The 18,744-nt window shown below is 38.0% G+C and overlaps 1 protein-coding gene across 5 annotated transcripts in view; it reads right to left on the bottom strand.

Moving 5' to 3' along the window:
- Positions 1 to 18,744, bottom strand: part of pam (peptidylglycine alpha-amidating monooxygenase) — a 164,307-nt gene that overhangs the window by 90,723 nt on the left and 54,840 nt on the right. For all 5 annotated transcript variants that reach the window (XM_059969473.1, XM_059969476.1, XM_059969472.1 and 2 more), the window contains 3 exons: positions 18,560 to 18,680; positions 14,203 to 14,260; positions 2,246 to 2,333 (listed from right to left, as the gene is read on the bottom strand). In XM_059969473.1, the coding sequence (XP_059825456.1) occupies positions 2,246 to 2,333; positions 14,203 to 14,260; positions 18,560 to 18,680 (267 nt within the window). The remainder of the gene's footprint in view (positions 1 to 2,245; positions 2,334 to 14,202; positions 14,261 to 18,559; positions 18,681 to 18,744) is intronic.

The raw sequence follows: 18,744 nt of genomic DNA, 5'->3' as shown, positions 1-18,744 counted from the left end.
CAAATTAAGCCAATGGCAAAGAAATTGTTGTCATTTGCCCGCAGCAGTAAGTTCTTCCTTGCTCTGAAGAGGAGTTCAGGTCCAATTATTATCTACATTCATACAACATTCTACTACTGCTCATGCCTAAACTGGACTTGCTTGTTATATTCATCCGACACTACTCACTGATGCCGTAACAAAATAAAGTATTAATTATAATTTGAAGCAAGTTTTTCAAAACAAACTCTGAAACACCTCCACAAAATGTATTCTTCCAATCAAATGCACAGTTACATCTGAGTCCATAATGCTGGAGAAATGCATCAAGGACTTAGGAGTAACTCAGTAATGACCTGACTAGGAAAAATAAGACTGTCATTGTGCATACATCTTTTTAAAAAATACTTATGTTTGCCATTTGAAAAATTAAACATGCTTCTCTCCAACTACTACTGGAATTTTGTGTACTCTTACTACTTATGGAATGGCATGTTCATGTACTACAATTTCCACATAATTGTTGCCCTCAATAATTACAGGAAAATTAATGGGCTTTATTTCACTGAAAAACAAATCAACTATAATTGACCATATCAGTGACTATAACTCAGCTGTCAATTGCTACCATTTTGCTTTCTCTTGGTGCTGAATCAATTACTATGACTTTATACCTTGGCATCTTTGATCAGACTAAAATTAAACTAGTCCTATATTTTCAAGTTTTTTTTAATGAACCTAGATGTTTTTGCTAACATTGCCTTCAGCAATAAAGCTGCTATTTTAATGGAAGCTCCTTGAAAATTCACACAGTTCAGACTTGCCTGGGAACAATTGTGACCGTCTTTGGATTGCCCTGCTGGAGGACACTGTTGCATGGTGCAAGCTGGAATCATCTGTAGCTCAAACTCAGTAAGACAAAGGAGATGGTGATGGACTTTAGGAAGACCAAGCCTACACTGCTCCCCATTACTATTGATGGTGAGGACCCAAAATACCTACGGGTGCACTTAGACGACAGGACCAACACAGGAGCTGTGTACAAGGAGGGCCAGAGTCACCTGTACTTCCTGAGGAGATGCAGGTCCTTTGGAGTATGCAGGCCTCTCTTTCACAGTCTGTTGTCACCAGTACAATCTTCTATGCACTGGTGTGCTGGGGCAATGGCATCAATACAAGTGATGTCAAAAGGCTCAAAAAACTAATTAGAAAAGTTGGCTCTGTTACAGGAGTCAATCTGGACTCACTTGAGGCTGTGGATGCTATGGAAAATCCTGGCAATTCTGGACAATGTTTCTCACCCTCTGCATGACACCTTGGCTGAACAAAGGAGAACTTTTAATAATAGACTAAGACAACTGTGCTGTTCCAAAGAGCGCTATATGAGGCCCTTCTTACCCTCAGCCATAAGGCTTTATAATAAATCAACCTATAGCCGGCGAAGTGACCTTGTAATCTTTGACTTGTAAAACTTTTAAGGTAACTTGTTTTTATTCTTTCTTACTTCTCTTTTCATATTTGTATATCTGTGCACTTCTAATGCTACCATGAGACAGTAATTTCCTTTGGGATCAGTGATCTATCTTACACAGAATATCAGAGAGACTGTAAACTGGAGAAAATAAGCTCTATGGGAAAAGATTTGAGTTACTGCAATCAGTAAAAAAACAAGACTATGTATATATTATCACATTGAGAAAAAAAGATATTTTGAAAAAATCTCTGTATCTTAATGTGATTGCTAGCAGGGAAATACCCCATCAATGTTTATTCTACCTCCCTATAATATAATTGAACATTGTCAGAATATAGAATGATTTTCTAACAATATTGTGAGGGATTTTTTTCCAAGATGAATTTTAAATAACCACTGCTAAAATATCAGATCCAATCAGTAATTAAATATGTAGCTCTATCTGTAACTGAACAACTTCCAGAAACAAAATAATCAGCTGACAAATTAACCTATGTGATCTCAGTTGAAATTTCTAAAACTACTGCATTTCATTTCAGAGTTTATAGGTTGGTCTGATTTAACAGATGCAGTATTCTCCCATAGAACTTATTTTATTAGGCCATGTTTGTGTTATGATGATTATAGAATCCATGTACAATATCAAACAATAAAAAACACAATTTATTTATTATGGGACTACAGAAGTCCTGGATGATAACCTTATACTGAGTTAAGGCAATGATTCATCAATTATGAAGCAAATTCACTATTTAAAAAATATATATAGAAAATACAAATCAGAATTTTTACCAGAACTCCTCATTAGTGGCTGGCAAGCTGCATCCAAACAGTAACATGTGATGGGCAATGTCCATGTTTGCACGAGGTTTAAAGTCAACTGCAAAACGAAATTGAAGTAAATTTAATGTTGCATAGTCTTTGTCACATTATACATTCCAGCAGTATTGAGCACAGTACCTTCCCAACTGGACTCCACTGTTCAGAAAGCACTTGAAATATTCAAGTAAAAATAGTAGAAGTAAATAAAACATGCAACAAATCTTCATGTGTAGTTTTACAAAGTTCCTTTTTCATCTTTCATTGATTCTGTATTATCATTATTTTACTATAGAGTATGCCCGCAAAAAATGAATTTTAGGATTGTATATGGTGACATATCTGTACAGTACTTTGATAATAAATTTACTTTGAACTTTTGCCGAATTTGTCAAGGGTCTTAATCAGTGGCTTATTTATTCATTTGCTGACCTTATTGTTTTAGAACTCAGCTTAAACCTTAATCCGTCTCCTTCAACTTGTTCCATAACTAAAAATCCATAAACAAAAAAAGAGTCTGGAATATTTATGTATATGCTATTATTTTCAACTGAACATTATAGAATGAATAAAGAAAACTTTTTCTGTATTCCTCCTGTATTACTCTCAGTACATTTCAAGCATTCAGCAACATTCAGGAAGCATTAAGAAAGCATAGTCACTGTCATGATGTAGATAAGTAATGGAACAGCCACGTCCCACAACCATCTATTCTACTAATAGTTTTGAGGACAAATGTTGGCTCAGTCACCAAGCCAATACCACAAAATATAAGAAGTTTAATATCTCTTCCAAAAGTATAGCATTCCATTGTTTTACTAATGCAATGTCAGCCTATATCCAAAAGACAGAAGATGCTGGAAATCTGAAACGTAACCAAGAACACATCTCCTGAGACACACAAAAATTCACAATTTTTTCTTGTTTTTCCTGGAAGTACTGTATATGCCTGTGAATTGTTTATACACTTTGCCTGAAACTGCAAGTTAGACTCATGTTATCATTTAAAACACCGAACAAAGAGCTGCAAAAGTGATCGGAGCCAACCCAATCTCATGAGCAATGCCAACATTAGAACAAGTAGTAAATCTTCATGGCGAGCAGCTCAATGAGCAAAAAATGTTTCCCTTTGCAGAATTCTGAAGACTGTGGCATAAACAAAAACTTTTTGCTTTGTTGTCATGTGAACAAAGTCACTGGAGAGAAATAGCCGGTAAATATAAAATAGTCTCTTTATTCATCAAGATGAGGCAGAGGAGGCACCACCCTTTCTGAAGGAAGATGCCTGTCAGACCCAACCTTACATGACATTAAAAATGAAAGGACAATTCTATATTTACAATACAACTACAATGCTTTCCTTTGAACTACATACAACTCTCACACCTCCTTCTTTGCACCCACACTACAGACACCCAAATGAATTTTAAATCAGTATTGCCTGGTCTTCCAGTTAACTGTGGCTCGTGGCTCTTGGGAACCCATTGTCCAGAGCTACATTTTAAATTTAATCTACAGTCCATATTCAGATCTGATCATTGCTGGCTTAAGTTAATGTTTTGCTATACACTAAGTCCAGAAAATACTCTAACATGCTTAATTAGTAAACTTTGATATATTCCTTAAAATTGCTTGTTAAAATGTATTTCAAATAAAATGATTTTTGTTGCAAGCACAAACAAAAGAAAATCTGCAGATGCTGGAAATCCAAACAACACACACAGAACACACAAAATTATAGTCAACATTTCGGGCTGAGACCCTTCTCCAGACATGATGAAGGGTCTCTGCACAAAACATTAACTATACTCTTTCCCATAGATTCTTCCAGGCCTGCTTAGTTCCTCCAGCATTTTGTGTGTGTGGCTTTGTTGCAACCATCTATCTTATTCTGCCCATCAAGACTGAAATTTAAATAAATTCACCTGGCAAATTTAGATGTGCCAGACAAGTTTCTTATCAAGATCTTATGCTGAGTCAAAACTTCCATATTTTGAGATGAATGGTAACATTGATTTGAAAAAAAAGATCAATTAACCAATCCATTCTTACTTCAGTCCAGGTCCCAGGATGGGATTGTCATAAACTGAATTTTTTATCTGATGCTTTGAAGTAGCTAGGCAAAGACAATAGAACTGTGTCAGCCAGGTAGCTCATTGTGTTTTTGCATTAACTTGCTGTGTACCAAAGCAGTACAACACACATGCTTAGTAAATTAGTACAGTAAAGCAAGCTGCTTCCAAAATACACAGGGAAAACTGCAGTCCTATTCTGGAATTCCTAAGCTTCAAAATATGCAGTGGTTAACTTCATAAATCTATCCAGATGTTTTGCTTGTTTTCTAGAAGTATGCTCTAATGAAGAGAATAAAAATGTTATTTTCTTGTTAAAAATAAACTGAAAACATCAGTTAGTTCCAGCACTTTTTGTTTTTGATGGATTTTTTTGATTAACCAATGGCTCCAAATAGTCTACATTCTGCAAACCTAGTAGGCTATTGCTTTTATCCGAATGTTTAAAAATTATCTAGTCATTCAGAAAGGAATATCATTTTCAATTCTTGCTTCATGGAAGTTATTTCTGTTGAATCTCACTAAAACAGCTGGGGTCTTTACATCATCCACATCAGCATTTTGTATCAGTGGATCTTAATGACAATGAGTATCATGTCTCTTTTGTGTGACCCACCGATCTACTTAAGGAAGTATGATATTAGCAATGGTTGTATTGCCTTCTATCTTGAAGAATGTGGTTTAAGTCTTTCTCCCATAGAACTCAGCACATAATCATGGCAGATACATCAATATATCAACAAACTGAGACATGAAAACGGTAGCCTATATGACATCAATGATTTCAATTCTCCAACTCAAAAATAAACTACAAGGTTCTGTTTTGTGTATTAGATTACACTTATTCCATAATTCCATAGATGACGAGAGGCACTGATCATGTGGATAGTCAGGGTTTTTTCCCCCAGGGCTGATATGGTTAACGCAAGAGGGCACCGTTTTAAGGTGCTTGGGAGTAGGTACAGAGGAGTTATCAGGAGTAAGTTTTTTTTTAAAAACGCAGACAGTGGTATGTATGTGGAATGGGCTGCCGGCAATGGTGGTGGAGGCGGATATGATAGGGTCTTTTAAGAGGCTCCTGGACAGGTACATGGAGCTTAGAAAAATAGAGGGCTATGGGTAACCCTAAGTAATTTCTAAACTAAGTACATGTTTGGTACAATATTGTGAGCCAAAGGGCCTGTATTGTGCTGCAGGTTTTCTATATTTCTATAATATTTTACAATCAATACTAAAACAAATGACAACTATTACACTGTAGTTCACTAATGCTGTGCTTCCTGCATTACAAAAGCAATTACAGTCCAAAAGTTAATTAGCTGGATGGTATACCAGCAGAATAACCAGCCAGTGGTGTAGTGGCATCGGCACCAGACTTCTAGGTGAATGGTCCCAGGTTTGAATCCAGCTGACTCCTTCCTGAGTTGAGTGTTCAGCTAGCAACTCAGCCCCATAAAAAGACAGACAACTGCTAAAGAAATGGCAAGGTTGCTGCCCAATATGCCACAAAGCATGGAAAGGAACAACAATAATACTATCAGAATGCAACTTAAGTACAATCCCCATTCCTCTGTCTTTTCATCTAATTGGATCCATTACAATTATGATTCATTGTACCATGTAAATATTCTGCATCACACACACACACACACAGTGCTGGAGGAACTCAGCAGGTCAGCAGCTTGAAATGTCAACTCTTTATTCCTCTCCACAGATGCTGTCTGAGCTGCCAAGTTCCTCCAGCACTGTGTGTGTGGAACTCTGGAATCCAGCACCTCCAGATTCTTGTGTTTATGATCTGCATTAGAAAGCTATTTTTATTTAAGTTCAAATTTCTAATCTCCAGTTAAGTTGAAGGCACACTCTTCAAAAGTTTTTCAGCAACCTAATTCCTTTTGTAGTAGATTCTTCTGTAGTTCAAACCCAGCACTTCCCGAGAGAGAGACACACACACTTTCACTTTTCAAAAATACCCATGTGAATATTCTAAAAGGTGATACATGTAAAATGAAATCCAGTCATCATTAAGTATCCATTGTAATTCCCCGAAACAATGAGCAATGCACTGTAGGCAGTTTTTCATACATTGTTGTCTCCTTAAAGGGTGTTATTTTAAAATCACCCTGATTATCAACTGGTTCCTAAGTGTTGGCTCTGAATCTGTAAGTGACTGAGCTGACAAGACTCCAATACCCTGACATCTTCAAAGTGGTAGTTCCTTCCCCTTTATGGAACATTTTAATATGGAATTATATCAGAGGTTTTTTGTTATTTCTGCTAATGTTTTATTTATTTAATGGTTCTTAGCATTTGTGGCAAGGCTATCATTTATTATTTATGCCTAATTCATGTTTTTTTCATATTTGCTTATGTCATTAAGGTCTTTTAACTCATCAAGTCTCTTGCGGCTCTCAGAGCAATTCCATTCTCTCACAGATTTCAGTGTAACCCAGTGCTTTTCACATGCCTATCAACTCCCCGATCCTCCTAGAGGAGTTAATTGAAGCACCTGCATGGTCACAGAGAAACATGCAAATTGCACACAGGCGTTACCAGATGTTGGGATGAAGCTTACAGCAGGCCTCTGTGACACCCTCTGCTCACAAGGTGGTGGTGGCGGTGGTGTTACCCCACTTTCTAGAACAAGCTGCGGTGAAGGGACCCTCACAATACTGATGGGGAGACAGTTACAGGGTGGCAAAAGGACAGGATACACTTCTCAGTAAGATAGTGTACAGCTTGAAGGATAACTTGCAGTTAGTCAATGTGCACCATTATCATAGCACTGTATAAAGTGCTAATTGTCAACGTATGAAAGAATTTCAAAACATAAATTCAAATTCCTTTGCACAACTTACGATGGAGGGGTGATTCTTAGAGGGGAAAAAAATCATGTTCCCTTCGTAACAAATGAACATGATGGCTATCAGGCATGGACCTATCTGTGAAAACCAACATTTATTCACTAGGAAGTTGAGTGAATAAAATCAGGGATAGGAGATACAGGCAGTTCAAATAATTCATTCGCTTATTTTGTGTTTAGCAAAGTTATTTGGTTGTACACCAATAAAGAACTTCTGCTATCACTACAAATGTTCAGTAAATGCAGGATAGCATTACATAGACATTTCTGAAGATTGCATGCAGTTCAAGCACATCAACTACTTAATACTGGCTTGAAAACAATAGCTGCACTGACAACACAATTTGTTTATTGCTTGGAATAAGATTGATAACCCAAATATATGTTAGCTTTTACATTAAGAGTTTGCAAATTCAAAATATTACTGAGAAAGGCAGAACTGCAGAAATAACAGTGCTTGTTTTCTGATCACATTAGTATAATTCACAGGGTTGCTTATAAGGTTTCCAGAACTGTGTGCGCCATTGTTAGCTTGCAATCTATCAGTGGCTTGAATAAACAAATCAGTCAAAAGGATAGCAAATATTTTACAGTATATTGTAGGTTTTCCCAGTTGTAGATGGTGAAGGATTTACTGCCTCTACTGCCAGGTGAATAAATGATCTGTTCAATACATCTAGACTCAGACAGGAAATCAATACATTGCAAATTGGATGCTTACGTTTTCCTAAATAATTTGCATTCAGTGCCACACCAGTTAGAACTGTTGGATGTTTATCAAACCAGTCTGTTTATTTACATTAGTTAATGCCTGATTTAAATGCTTCTAGCTGACATAGACAGATCTTTTTAGATAGAGTAGATGCAAAATTGAGAAATATATCTAATTAGTTTAAAAGCAGCAGGAAGAAACTGAGGCTCTATCAGATACAACCATTGCTCAATAGATCTTAATAACAAAACAGCAATCCAACTGCAAGTGTCTTCGAAGATTACTTCATGTCCCCTACCTCTCCAATGCAAAGATAGAACATAGAACACAGCACATTACAGGCCCTTGGGCCCACAAAGTTGTGCCAACCCTCAAACCCTGCCTCCCATGTAACTCCCCCCCCCACACCTTAAATTCATCCATGGATACATGGAGGATGTGTTGTAGAAATGACAATAACAGGCTAATGATTAGATTTGATGAGTAGCTTGTTCATTGTTTGAATGAACTAAGACAGGTAAAAGTTCAAGTCACTTTTGCCCTTTTTTCTTCGTAGGAAGCCCAGCATGATTGAGAACAAATGGTTTCCATTGTGGGTTGGTTGGCTGGTTCTCTGCTTCTTCTGCTGTTTTCAGTTGGTTCTCAGATAATTCTAGGTCTCAATATTTTTCCTCCATCTGAGTAGTTCTGGGCCGCTATTTCCCATCAGTCAAAGAGTATTACATCTTCTTAAGGAATCTTTGAGAACATCCTCCTGGAAGTCACATGTCACAGAACTCAGACAGCAAGCTTCAGAAGTCCGATATTAAGCACAAGGGCATTGTAACTTGGGCAGTGAAGTAGCCCAACACAACAGCCTTGATGGTGGGATGAATGATTCATCACCTTGGTTTTGCCGATGTATGGAGGTGGTGAATTTACTCGTCAGTGATTGCTTTTGCTGAGAGGTATGGAAAGTAATGCACCCTTTCTCGGCTTCATTGTGGGAAAGCTTAGCAGATATTGAATTATTCATGGAATCACACGGCAACGGAAGCACCCATTGATCTATCAAGTCCATGCCTGTTCAAGAACATTGAACAGTACAGAGTAGGCACAGACCCTTTGGCCTACAATGTTATGACAAGCTAATTAAATTAGTAATCTAATGCCAAACTAAACTAACCCCTTTTGTCTACACAATGACCTCACATTCACGTGTCTATCTAAACATCTTTTAAAAGTCTCTGATGACCTGTCTCTACTACCAGGCAGTCCATTCCAGGCACCCAACACTCTGTAAAAAACTTACCCCCATAACTGCTTTGGAACTACCCCCTCACCTTAAATGCATGCCTTCTGTTATTAGACATTTTAATTATCACCAACCCCATTCCCCTACTTACTTCTCGACATTTTATTCTGTCTCAATCAACTCCGGCCTGATGCTCTGAACATTTACTGATTACACTAATTGTAATCAATATACCAGCAGCATATCTTTGGGATGTGGAAGCTAACTAGAGCATCCCAGGAAACCTAAACAGTCACAGGGAGAATGTGGAACTCCACACCAACAGCATCAGAGGTCAGAAACAAACGTGCTTCACTGGAGCTACAAGATTGCACATTATCTGCTGCATCACCATGCTGTCCCCATGGATAGTCCATTCTCATGGATTGCTCAGTGATAACATGGGAATGCATCAGCTGCCTATTGCTGCTTGATGACCGGGATGAGAAGGACCTTGATTCTGGAATGGAGCTGAAGAAATGCCCACTTGCCCGCCAGATCATCTCCACTGAAGTGGGAGACTGCTGCAGGTAAGCTACAAAACTTCAGCAAGGAAGACTGAGGAGATAGTTGGGGCAATGACATTTTTCCTGAGCAACACAGCCAAAATGCTGGAGGAACTCAGCAGGTCAAGCAGCAACTATGGAAATTAATTGATAGTCGATGTTTCAGGCTGAAACCCTTTTTCATGATTAAAGAAGGGTCTTGGCCTGAAACACCATCTATTCAGTTCTGTGGATGCTGTCCAACCTGCTGAGTTCCTCCAGCATTTTGTATGGGTTGCTTTGGACTTCCAGCACCTGCAGAATTTCTCATGCTTATATTTTTCCTGACCCCACTCTACAATTCAATTTCATCTATGATGAGCACTTTGGTTAGAATCAATTTGGTTAGACTCATGCCATCACACAACAGGCAGACCGAAGCTGAATTCCTGAGGCAGTCAGAGCTTTCTAAAGGATTTTCCACTGCAAAACTTTTTATGTGGTCAAGAAAGACCACATACTTTGATTGAAGTTGCCTCTTGCTACTTTGTTGAGTTGTTCTGTACTGAGGATTAGATGGGCAGTGTTAGGACATATTCTAGAGTTGGGGTATATAGCAAATATTAACCTCAACAGCAACCCACCTTCAGATCTGAATATGGATTGTTGATTAAATTTAAAATGCAGCTTGGAACAGTAAATTACAGACCAGGAAACACACAACTGACTGATCTATGTCTGCATATGCATGAATGCAATCAACATCCCAGTGCATGAATATGACTCAGAGACCACAAACAGCACTTAGATTAAATTGCAGACTAGGAGACATCCAATTGACTGAGATGTCTGCATAGGCACATATGCAATCAACACCCATTTAGTGAGTACAATTTAGAGACCACAGTAATCAACACTCATTTTGGGTGAGTAGCTGGGAAGACCAAGAAATTTGAAAAACCACATGCAACTCAAAAGAAGCATTATGAGAGCATTGTAACTACAGAAATCATCCTGTCATATTTGTCCTTTAACATATAAAATGTTGTTGTAATATTAGTTCAGTCAGTCAGTCTCTCTCTCTCTCTCCCCCCCACCCCCTCGAGTGACTCCAAAGGCTGTTAGCTTGTATGTGTCCCAAGTAAAGACTTCTATATCTACCAGCTGTCTCTCTCTGGTGACTTTGTTCACAGTTACAACAGTATCAATGTCACTCGGAAAGTAGTCTTTGGCTATTGGGAGCACTTAAGGAAGGAACATGCCATGACTTTCTGAGGAGAAGACAGTTAGTAGATTGATCTGTAATTATTACAAGATTCCTCTTCTTTTTAAAAATGGTCATAATTATGAAATCCTGTGGCATGGTATCCTTTCACAGATAAAGACTGAACATATAGGAAAAGCTCTTCTCGAGGGCATTTTAGAAATACAGCAGGAATACCATCGACTCAAGATGCTCTTTTCCCATCTGACCTCTGGATTTCAGGGAGGTAAACGGTTTTGATACTATTGAAACTGTATGCCATGACTAATAGCAGAACTGCTTGACCTCGCTGCTTCCACCCACCATCTGTTTTCTAGCACTTTTTTTTTGTTAGATGTCAGCCTTTGAGCTTTTGTAGATCTGAATGACATTCCCCTCAAGATGTCTATAGATGTGTTTCACTTTCTTCTCAAGATTTGAAGTTTTCAATCCAAGAACACCTTGTGTTTGAGCCTAGCTAGCTCACAGATCTCCTAGTCAAACTCATTAAGCCAATCTATCATAGAGAAACCTGGAGTCTGTGCAGGTGTTAAATGTAATGATCCTAGAATCCTAGAATAAACCAGGCACTGTGATCACTAATTTTACTATAAGCCCCACATTTCCATAGATACCTAGCCTATGCATAATCCAAACAGCACTTGTAATGATGCCATTTTCCTTTCTCAGACAATGAGGCACCCAAACCTCCCCATTCCTGTCACTCATAGAGCCCTCACCCACATACCTGCTTCTCTATGCCCCGCCTCTCCCCAGATAGAGCAGAGACAATAGAATTGCCTTGGTCCTCACCTTTTGCCCCACCAACCTATGCATTCAACACACCACTCTTTTAAACTTTTACCAGCCACAATGCTACCTCACCACCAGTCGCACCTTCTCCCCACCCCACCCGCTTTCCATGGGACCACTTCCGTGGCTCCTTGGTCGCTTAGCCCTCCGCAGCCACTTTCACCATAATCGTAGGAAGTGAAACACGTGCCCCTGCATCTGCTTGTTCACCACAATCCAGGGCCCCAAACAGTCCTTCCAGGCAAAGCAGAGATTCACATGCACCTCCTCCAACCTTGAAAATTACCTTTGCTGCCCTCCATATGGCCTCCTCTACAGCCATGAACCCAAGTGCAGACTCAGAGACTGCTCTGCCGTGCTCCATCCAATGTGGCTTTCTGGAGCTCCCACTTCACAAATGTTTTAATTTTCCTCCCCATTCCCACACTTACATGTCTCTCTACAGCCACCTCCGCTGTCACAGCGAGATTAAGCATAAACTTGATGAACAGCACCTTATGCTGTCTGCAGAATAGTCTACAGACAGATGATGTGAAATTCTCAATTTAAGGTAAACTGTTCCTCTTCTCTCTCTTTTCTCCCTTCTCCTGATCTACCCAGTTCCTCCTAAGCCCATCTTAACCCCCCCCCCACCCCATCATCCTGCTCCTAGCCCAACCCACACCCACTCCGTCTGTCCATTACTCATATACTCTACACTGGGCCCTTCCCCAGGATTGTTCCTGACTGCCCAATCCGCCTTCCTTTCCTATCCCATTCAATCTCATCCAGCCAGTTGGCACCTCCACTTATCACCTCAAAGCCTCTATGACTATCTTTCCTCTTCCGTCTGTTCGTCATTCCCCCGCACCCAGACCTACTTATGGCTTGCCAGCTCTTGCTCCACCCTTCCCCAAACCTCCATGCTGGCTATCGCTCTTCCTTCTTTCAATCCATTAGTAGATGCTTGACCTGAAATAATGATTGTCCATTTCGCTCTACAGATCCCACCTGGCTCCTGAGTTCCTGCAGCATCCGAGATATTCTGTTGCCTGGTTAGAAGCCATCAAATGGTCCTTGTGGGGTACTTAAGGCCTGTGGCATTGATTTTTATGTGATAGTGTGGCTGTTGGTATTTCCGTTGAAGGCATCATGTCAATGGAAAATATAGCACCAATTCCATCAGTCATTTGCACCAGTTGTGGCAGAGATGATACACAGATCATTTACCACCTTTCACTCTGAGACTGATCCACCAGTCAGATCACCCAAATCCCATCTATAAGTGAGTCTACAGTTATTCCATTCTCCTCACTGGTCTTTTCAGAAGCCACCAAATAGGTAAATAAATCAATAAATCAAGTCAAGGATTTCAGAAGAAAGGGCCTTGCTCGTCTTTGACCTGCACTGTATAGGTGTAAATGTCAGAAACCAGTTGGCTGACAAGAAAGATCTTGTTGTTAGTTATCTACAGAATTACCATTAGAAACCAAATACTTTCCAGTCCACTGGCTCCTATCTCTCTTCTCTTTGATCAGATACATTGAATTTCCACTACTTTTGCCATTTAATTTCCCCTGCTTTCCATTCTATCACAGACCTTACCTTTTCTTCTGTGTTCTACTGTCTCCATACATCTAAATACCTACACATCATTTTTCCATTCCCAATTCTGATGATGTCATTGATCCAAAGCACGAACTTTGTTCTACTTTCCACAGAAACTGATCAACTTGCTCAGTATTTTTAATTATTTTATTTAATGTTTCTGGCATCCATGGCATTTTACTTGTTTGTGTCCTGGCTGTCACATGGCATTACTAACTCAGACTTTCAACAATTTATAGCACAAGTTCTTGAACTTAAATAAACGAGAAGCAGGATGCACAAAGTGCCTTGCTTCAGAAAGATTTGGCCTTTGACAATATTTTTATCATATTTACAAGAAATGTACAAAGCAACTTTCAAAAATAACACCAGTTACATATCATGTGAGCTCTTGGACACAGCTATCAAATCTACAAAAGATCTTGTGAACCTTGTTTTCTTTCAGGTATAAACAAAATCAGTGTTACATGTTCATACAGCCTTTTTTTAAAGATGTTTTTATGTATCTGTCCAACACAGAACATTTTCAAGCAAGGACACTTGCCAGATAGCATTCAGTTTGTTTCACTTCAAATGTGCATGAGTTCACCAAAAAAGATAAATCATAGGATTTTTATTTATACCAAAATACCTAAATGCTGCATTGCAGATACCACTGTAGGATGGCTACTGGGTGTAATTGTTACATTGACAGTATCCACAGAAGACAAACATTCAGTCTAATTGTTTCATGAAAATCTGCATTCCAATATAGATTTACAACAGGCCATGAAAGAGTTCACCTCAGTCACTGGAATGCACCATGTTCTCTGTAAGAAATCACAGGAGAGCAATATCAAAACAGAGCTTCAAAGCTTGGTTTTGATTATGGTTAACACTCACCTATGTAGGATTTTTGACCTGCTGGCACTGGAACAAATGTGCAAAAGTAGCTATCTGACTGCAAATGAAGGAAAAAATATCTTTAGCAATTTAAAAATTGCAGTGACAGAATAATTAGTTCCTAGTGAGATCAATCACCAACTGCAAAATAGACACATATCTACAGTTTGTGATCCATTTTACCAACAAGATTATAAACATTTTAAAAGGTTAACGTTCTTTTGTGCTACATCACAGAATAGTGCCTGAGTCCTTAAAAAGAATTAAAATAAAAGTGAATTACAAAGCAGTAAGTCAAATATCAGTAGTGAGAAAAACATTGGAAACTATAATAAAAAAAATGTGACAACAAAACACACTTGAAAAGCATTAATGGGATTGCACCATGCCAGGATGGGATTAGAAATAGAAAATATTGCTTAACAAATGTACTGGAGATTTCTTTTGAGGACATTACTAGCAGAATAAAGAATGGAGAACAAGTGGATAGGAAGTATTTGGTCTCCTGGAAGCTTTTTAGGTACCTCCAAGATGTTAGAGTACAAAACTTTTGCTAATGAGACTGGTAGTAATAAAGTGGCTTGTAAAGTGGTTGACTTACAGGACAATGAAATAGGAATAAACAGATCTTTATCTGGCTGCTTAGTGGGGCATCACAAGGATCTGAAATTCACAATTTACAAAGGACTTGGATGAGGGAACTGAACGTAACCCTTCCAGATTTGCAGGTGACACAAGGCTGGGGAGAAGTACAAGTACATGGAGGATGCATAGAAACTCAACATGCTTTCAACAAGTTGGCTGAGTAAACAAATGGATGGTGCATGCAGTTTAACTTGAATAAATACGATCTTAACCGATGTGTTTCTAAAAACAGAGTTGCACATTATTACATGGTGATATATAGGGAAAAGTAAATGAGTAACAAGATCTGTGAGATTTCACCTCCCTTACCATCCCTTTTCACTACAGACATTAATCCATCTACAACTCCATTCCCCTGTTGTGGGTGGGGTGCATTTCAACTTCTTCCTCATAGAAAAATTCCAGTCCTCTATGTGATCGCTAATGTACTAGCAATGAACAACCTCCCCCTCTTTACCACCCATATCCTCCAAAGGAAAAATATTGCTTTGGAAACCCATGGCATGGAATACTCAACAATGGATGCATGAAAATGTTTTGATTGTGTTCTTGTAGGTATTGCCTTCAACACTTCATCACGTACAGTTTAATTGTATTAGTACAGTTCAGTGCCTATGACCTGAATTGCAAAACTTCATAGTTTGAAATTTTTTATTCCATTTTTTCCTATCCGATTTATGTAATTTTCTGCTCCATCTGGCAAACTTTTTTTTTAAAATACAGTAATCACTACTCAACATGTCAACCTAAATGATTCCTATTCCTAAAAATGACCAATTTCTACTAGACTCATTACACTGTCATGTATCTGTCTAATTTTGTGTACATCCAAAACACAGTGCCCATATCTATTATTATTTTAAAACAGAATAAACATAATAGAGCTTAATTGGTCACTATTCCACTGTTTTCAATGCTTCACCCATTTTTTATTGCAACTATTTTATTTGCATCAATGTCATGTCCCATCTAATCACCTAATCTTCCATTAATTCCAGAAGCATTAACACTTAACTGTTATAAATCCTATTACTGGAACTTTATCAGTGGCCTATAGTAAATGCAACTAAACTAGCAATTAGTTTCTACTTCAAGTCTTGAGAAACATTCCAAAAGATGCAATTGAACAAATTTAAAAAAACAGAGTGATTACTTAACATATATTTTAAAAATTATTGGATAAAGGCAAGCATGAACTCATGTATTTAATAATTTGTTACAAAAGGAATGATGCAAATTAATAAACAACAACTAACGTAATGTCTATGTTTAATAATGAGCCAAGAATGTGCTTGAAAACCACAGATTGGTCAAATTAACATTGTTTTTATGACCAAAGTATCCCCAATGGAGAAAACAGAGTAGTTGTTATGATTTTAAGGGGTAGTCTCCACAGTGTTCAAAGGGAAAAGATGAAAAACACAACTGAAAATAAAAGTTGTGCTTCGTTATTTACTTGCCCCATCCCGCATAAATTCTGGAGAGCCAATTTGTTCCACATTTCAATATCTGGGTAGTGAATTATGAATTCTTTAAGGACAACCTCAAATGACAGGGGTCTGTTGGATGAAGACCAGCATGGAAAGATCAGGCTAAATGAGCTATTCATATTGTATAATGAGGCCAATTTAGGTAAAACATTATTTTTTTTAGGGCTGTAGGCACTTGTTTGATAAGTAGTCATTGGCAGCATCCACTAAATTACAGAAACTTTAGAACAATTCAGTTTTTGATAACTATCTGGATCTACTGGTTTCCAAGACTCTAGTTTCTCTTAACTCCAAGCACTAAAAACTAAACGAGATCACATTTTATTTGGAAAACAAATAAAATCTAATTAATCTGTATGCAATCATTAACACATTAGAGCCAACTACATGCTGATAAATGGAGCCTCTAGCACATAAAATAAGTTCTTAAAAAATTACAATTACATCTCCTTTCTTTGGTCTATACACCCCCTTAAGATTCGAGAATGCGAAACACCTATTCTTCACATGATCCCAGATAATGCAGTTTGAGAGGGTATTTTACCTTGAAATGTAATACTGATAGGTTATATCTTTTTGCTATTTGATACCCACATTTTATACCTTCCCGAAGTTATGAGAAAAGAGATTTTTTAAATGTTCTTTATTTAAAAACCACCACTTAAAAGGAATCCAATTGTTTGATATGTTAGAAATACAGCTTTTTGAGCAATTTGACTTTATGGCTTCTCACATATAAGCATTTATTATTCCAGATCTTTTAAACCTTGCGAAGTAACAAGCACAAGCCGCAACGATGACTCATCCTTTCTGCAGAGCAGTTTCTATTAAATTGTGAGATTCTGGTCCAGCTGCTGCAATCTCTCAAGGACTTAGCACAGAATGAAATGAGCATTTCTAAAGACCATCAATGCCTGTGAGTGTGGAAAAAAGTGAATTAAGCAAAAGGTTTGTGAAGCGTACAGCTTTGTCAAATATATCTACAAAAGAAATGCCATTATTCTTGCAGAAATGCAATGTCAATCTGTTGCAATGGCAATAACAATTCAAAACTAAAGAAGAAACTTATGACTCATCTTCCTTGAGAAACATTTCTTCGTTATATTCCTCCTCTTTGCTGCTGGTAAAATCTAATCTTCATTCATTACTCTTCCCTTGAGATCACAATCACTGGCTCATTGCCACAAAAACTATTATCTGCTAGGCAGTACTTTGGTACAGGCTTCATAACAATTCCTGAGATAAATGTTTAACCACATATTGTATATAATGACACTTGCACTAATGAGTGTACTAAAAAAGGGATGCAAATCTAAACAAAGCAGGTGAATAATTTTAGTGTAATATCAATACAGCTATTTAGTGTATTTCATACAATTAAATGACCAAGATACTCCTCAGGATTGTCATAAAAAAATATAAAGTGTCATCAAGGTAAAAGATTGGTGAAAGGTAACAGCTAATAAAAGGATGAGGAGATTTAGGAAGGTAATGCACAGCTTACAGGATGGAAGTTGCCAATGCTGAGCAATTAGAGTTAAGGGTATCAAAGAGGCTAGAACTGTGCAGTGGAAATATCCGAGAAATTTGATTTTGTAAGTGTAGAAATATTGGGTAGGCAGGACCTTGTGTGAGTTAAGCTGCAGAATTTATTGTGGTCTTGTGTTTACTGAAGGAGACTGTGTGGATTCAATCAGCAACAGAATTGAGTAATCCCTCCTCGAGGGATCAAGAGAATGGATAGGGATTTCAACATCAATAGGCAGCTTGGAGTGTTGGGTTGTCATTGCCACTGCAATAGGGCCACACCTGGCATGTACTGCCTCCTTTATACAGCATCCTGGGAACAAGATTTTAAGAGTCAGCTGTCAAGAAAAAGGGCAGTCCATGAGAGGTCACAATTCTTAATGCCAGCCAAAGTTAATGGCTGACAATATAGAGAAGGCAACAGTTTTCTTCGGTGACAATTGGAATAAAGTTACTGAATGATAGGCAGGATGGTAATAATTAAACACTCAGTATTATACTTACAGAAAGGAAATTAAAAAATCAGCAAAATCCAACATTTAGTATTCTTACCATAAATTTTAAGATACTGCAACTAGTGAGACAACATTCAAATCTGCAAAATTACACACAAAGCCACTCTGATAAGCACTTAGTAAAACATTAAGAAGCATATTGTGACTGACAATGCTATAATTAATGTATTTGAAACCAACCGTCGAAGGTGTTACTCCAGGCATTCTAACTTCAAGCTTAAAGTTCGGCGAGTTTGGTGAAATCTCTAGATCTCTGCTTTTGGGACAATCTGACTGCAATGCCCATGGGCTTTGTTGATTTCTAGAGAAACAAGATTGTCTTTAAAATAAACTGTTTCTTGTATTCAAGTAAGAAAAATGTACAA

Source organism: Hypanus sabinus, chromosome 5 (genome assembly GCF_030144855.1).
Source record: "Hypanus sabinus isolate sHypSab1 chromosome 5, sHypSab1.hap1, whole genome shotgun sequence".
In the NCBI taxonomy this organism is placed as follows: domain Eukaryota; kingdom Metazoa; phylum Chordata; class Chondrichthyes; order Myliobatiformes; family Dasyatidae; genus Hypanus; species Hypanus sabinus.
This window is presented reverse-complemented; position numbering and strand designations above follow the sequence as displayed.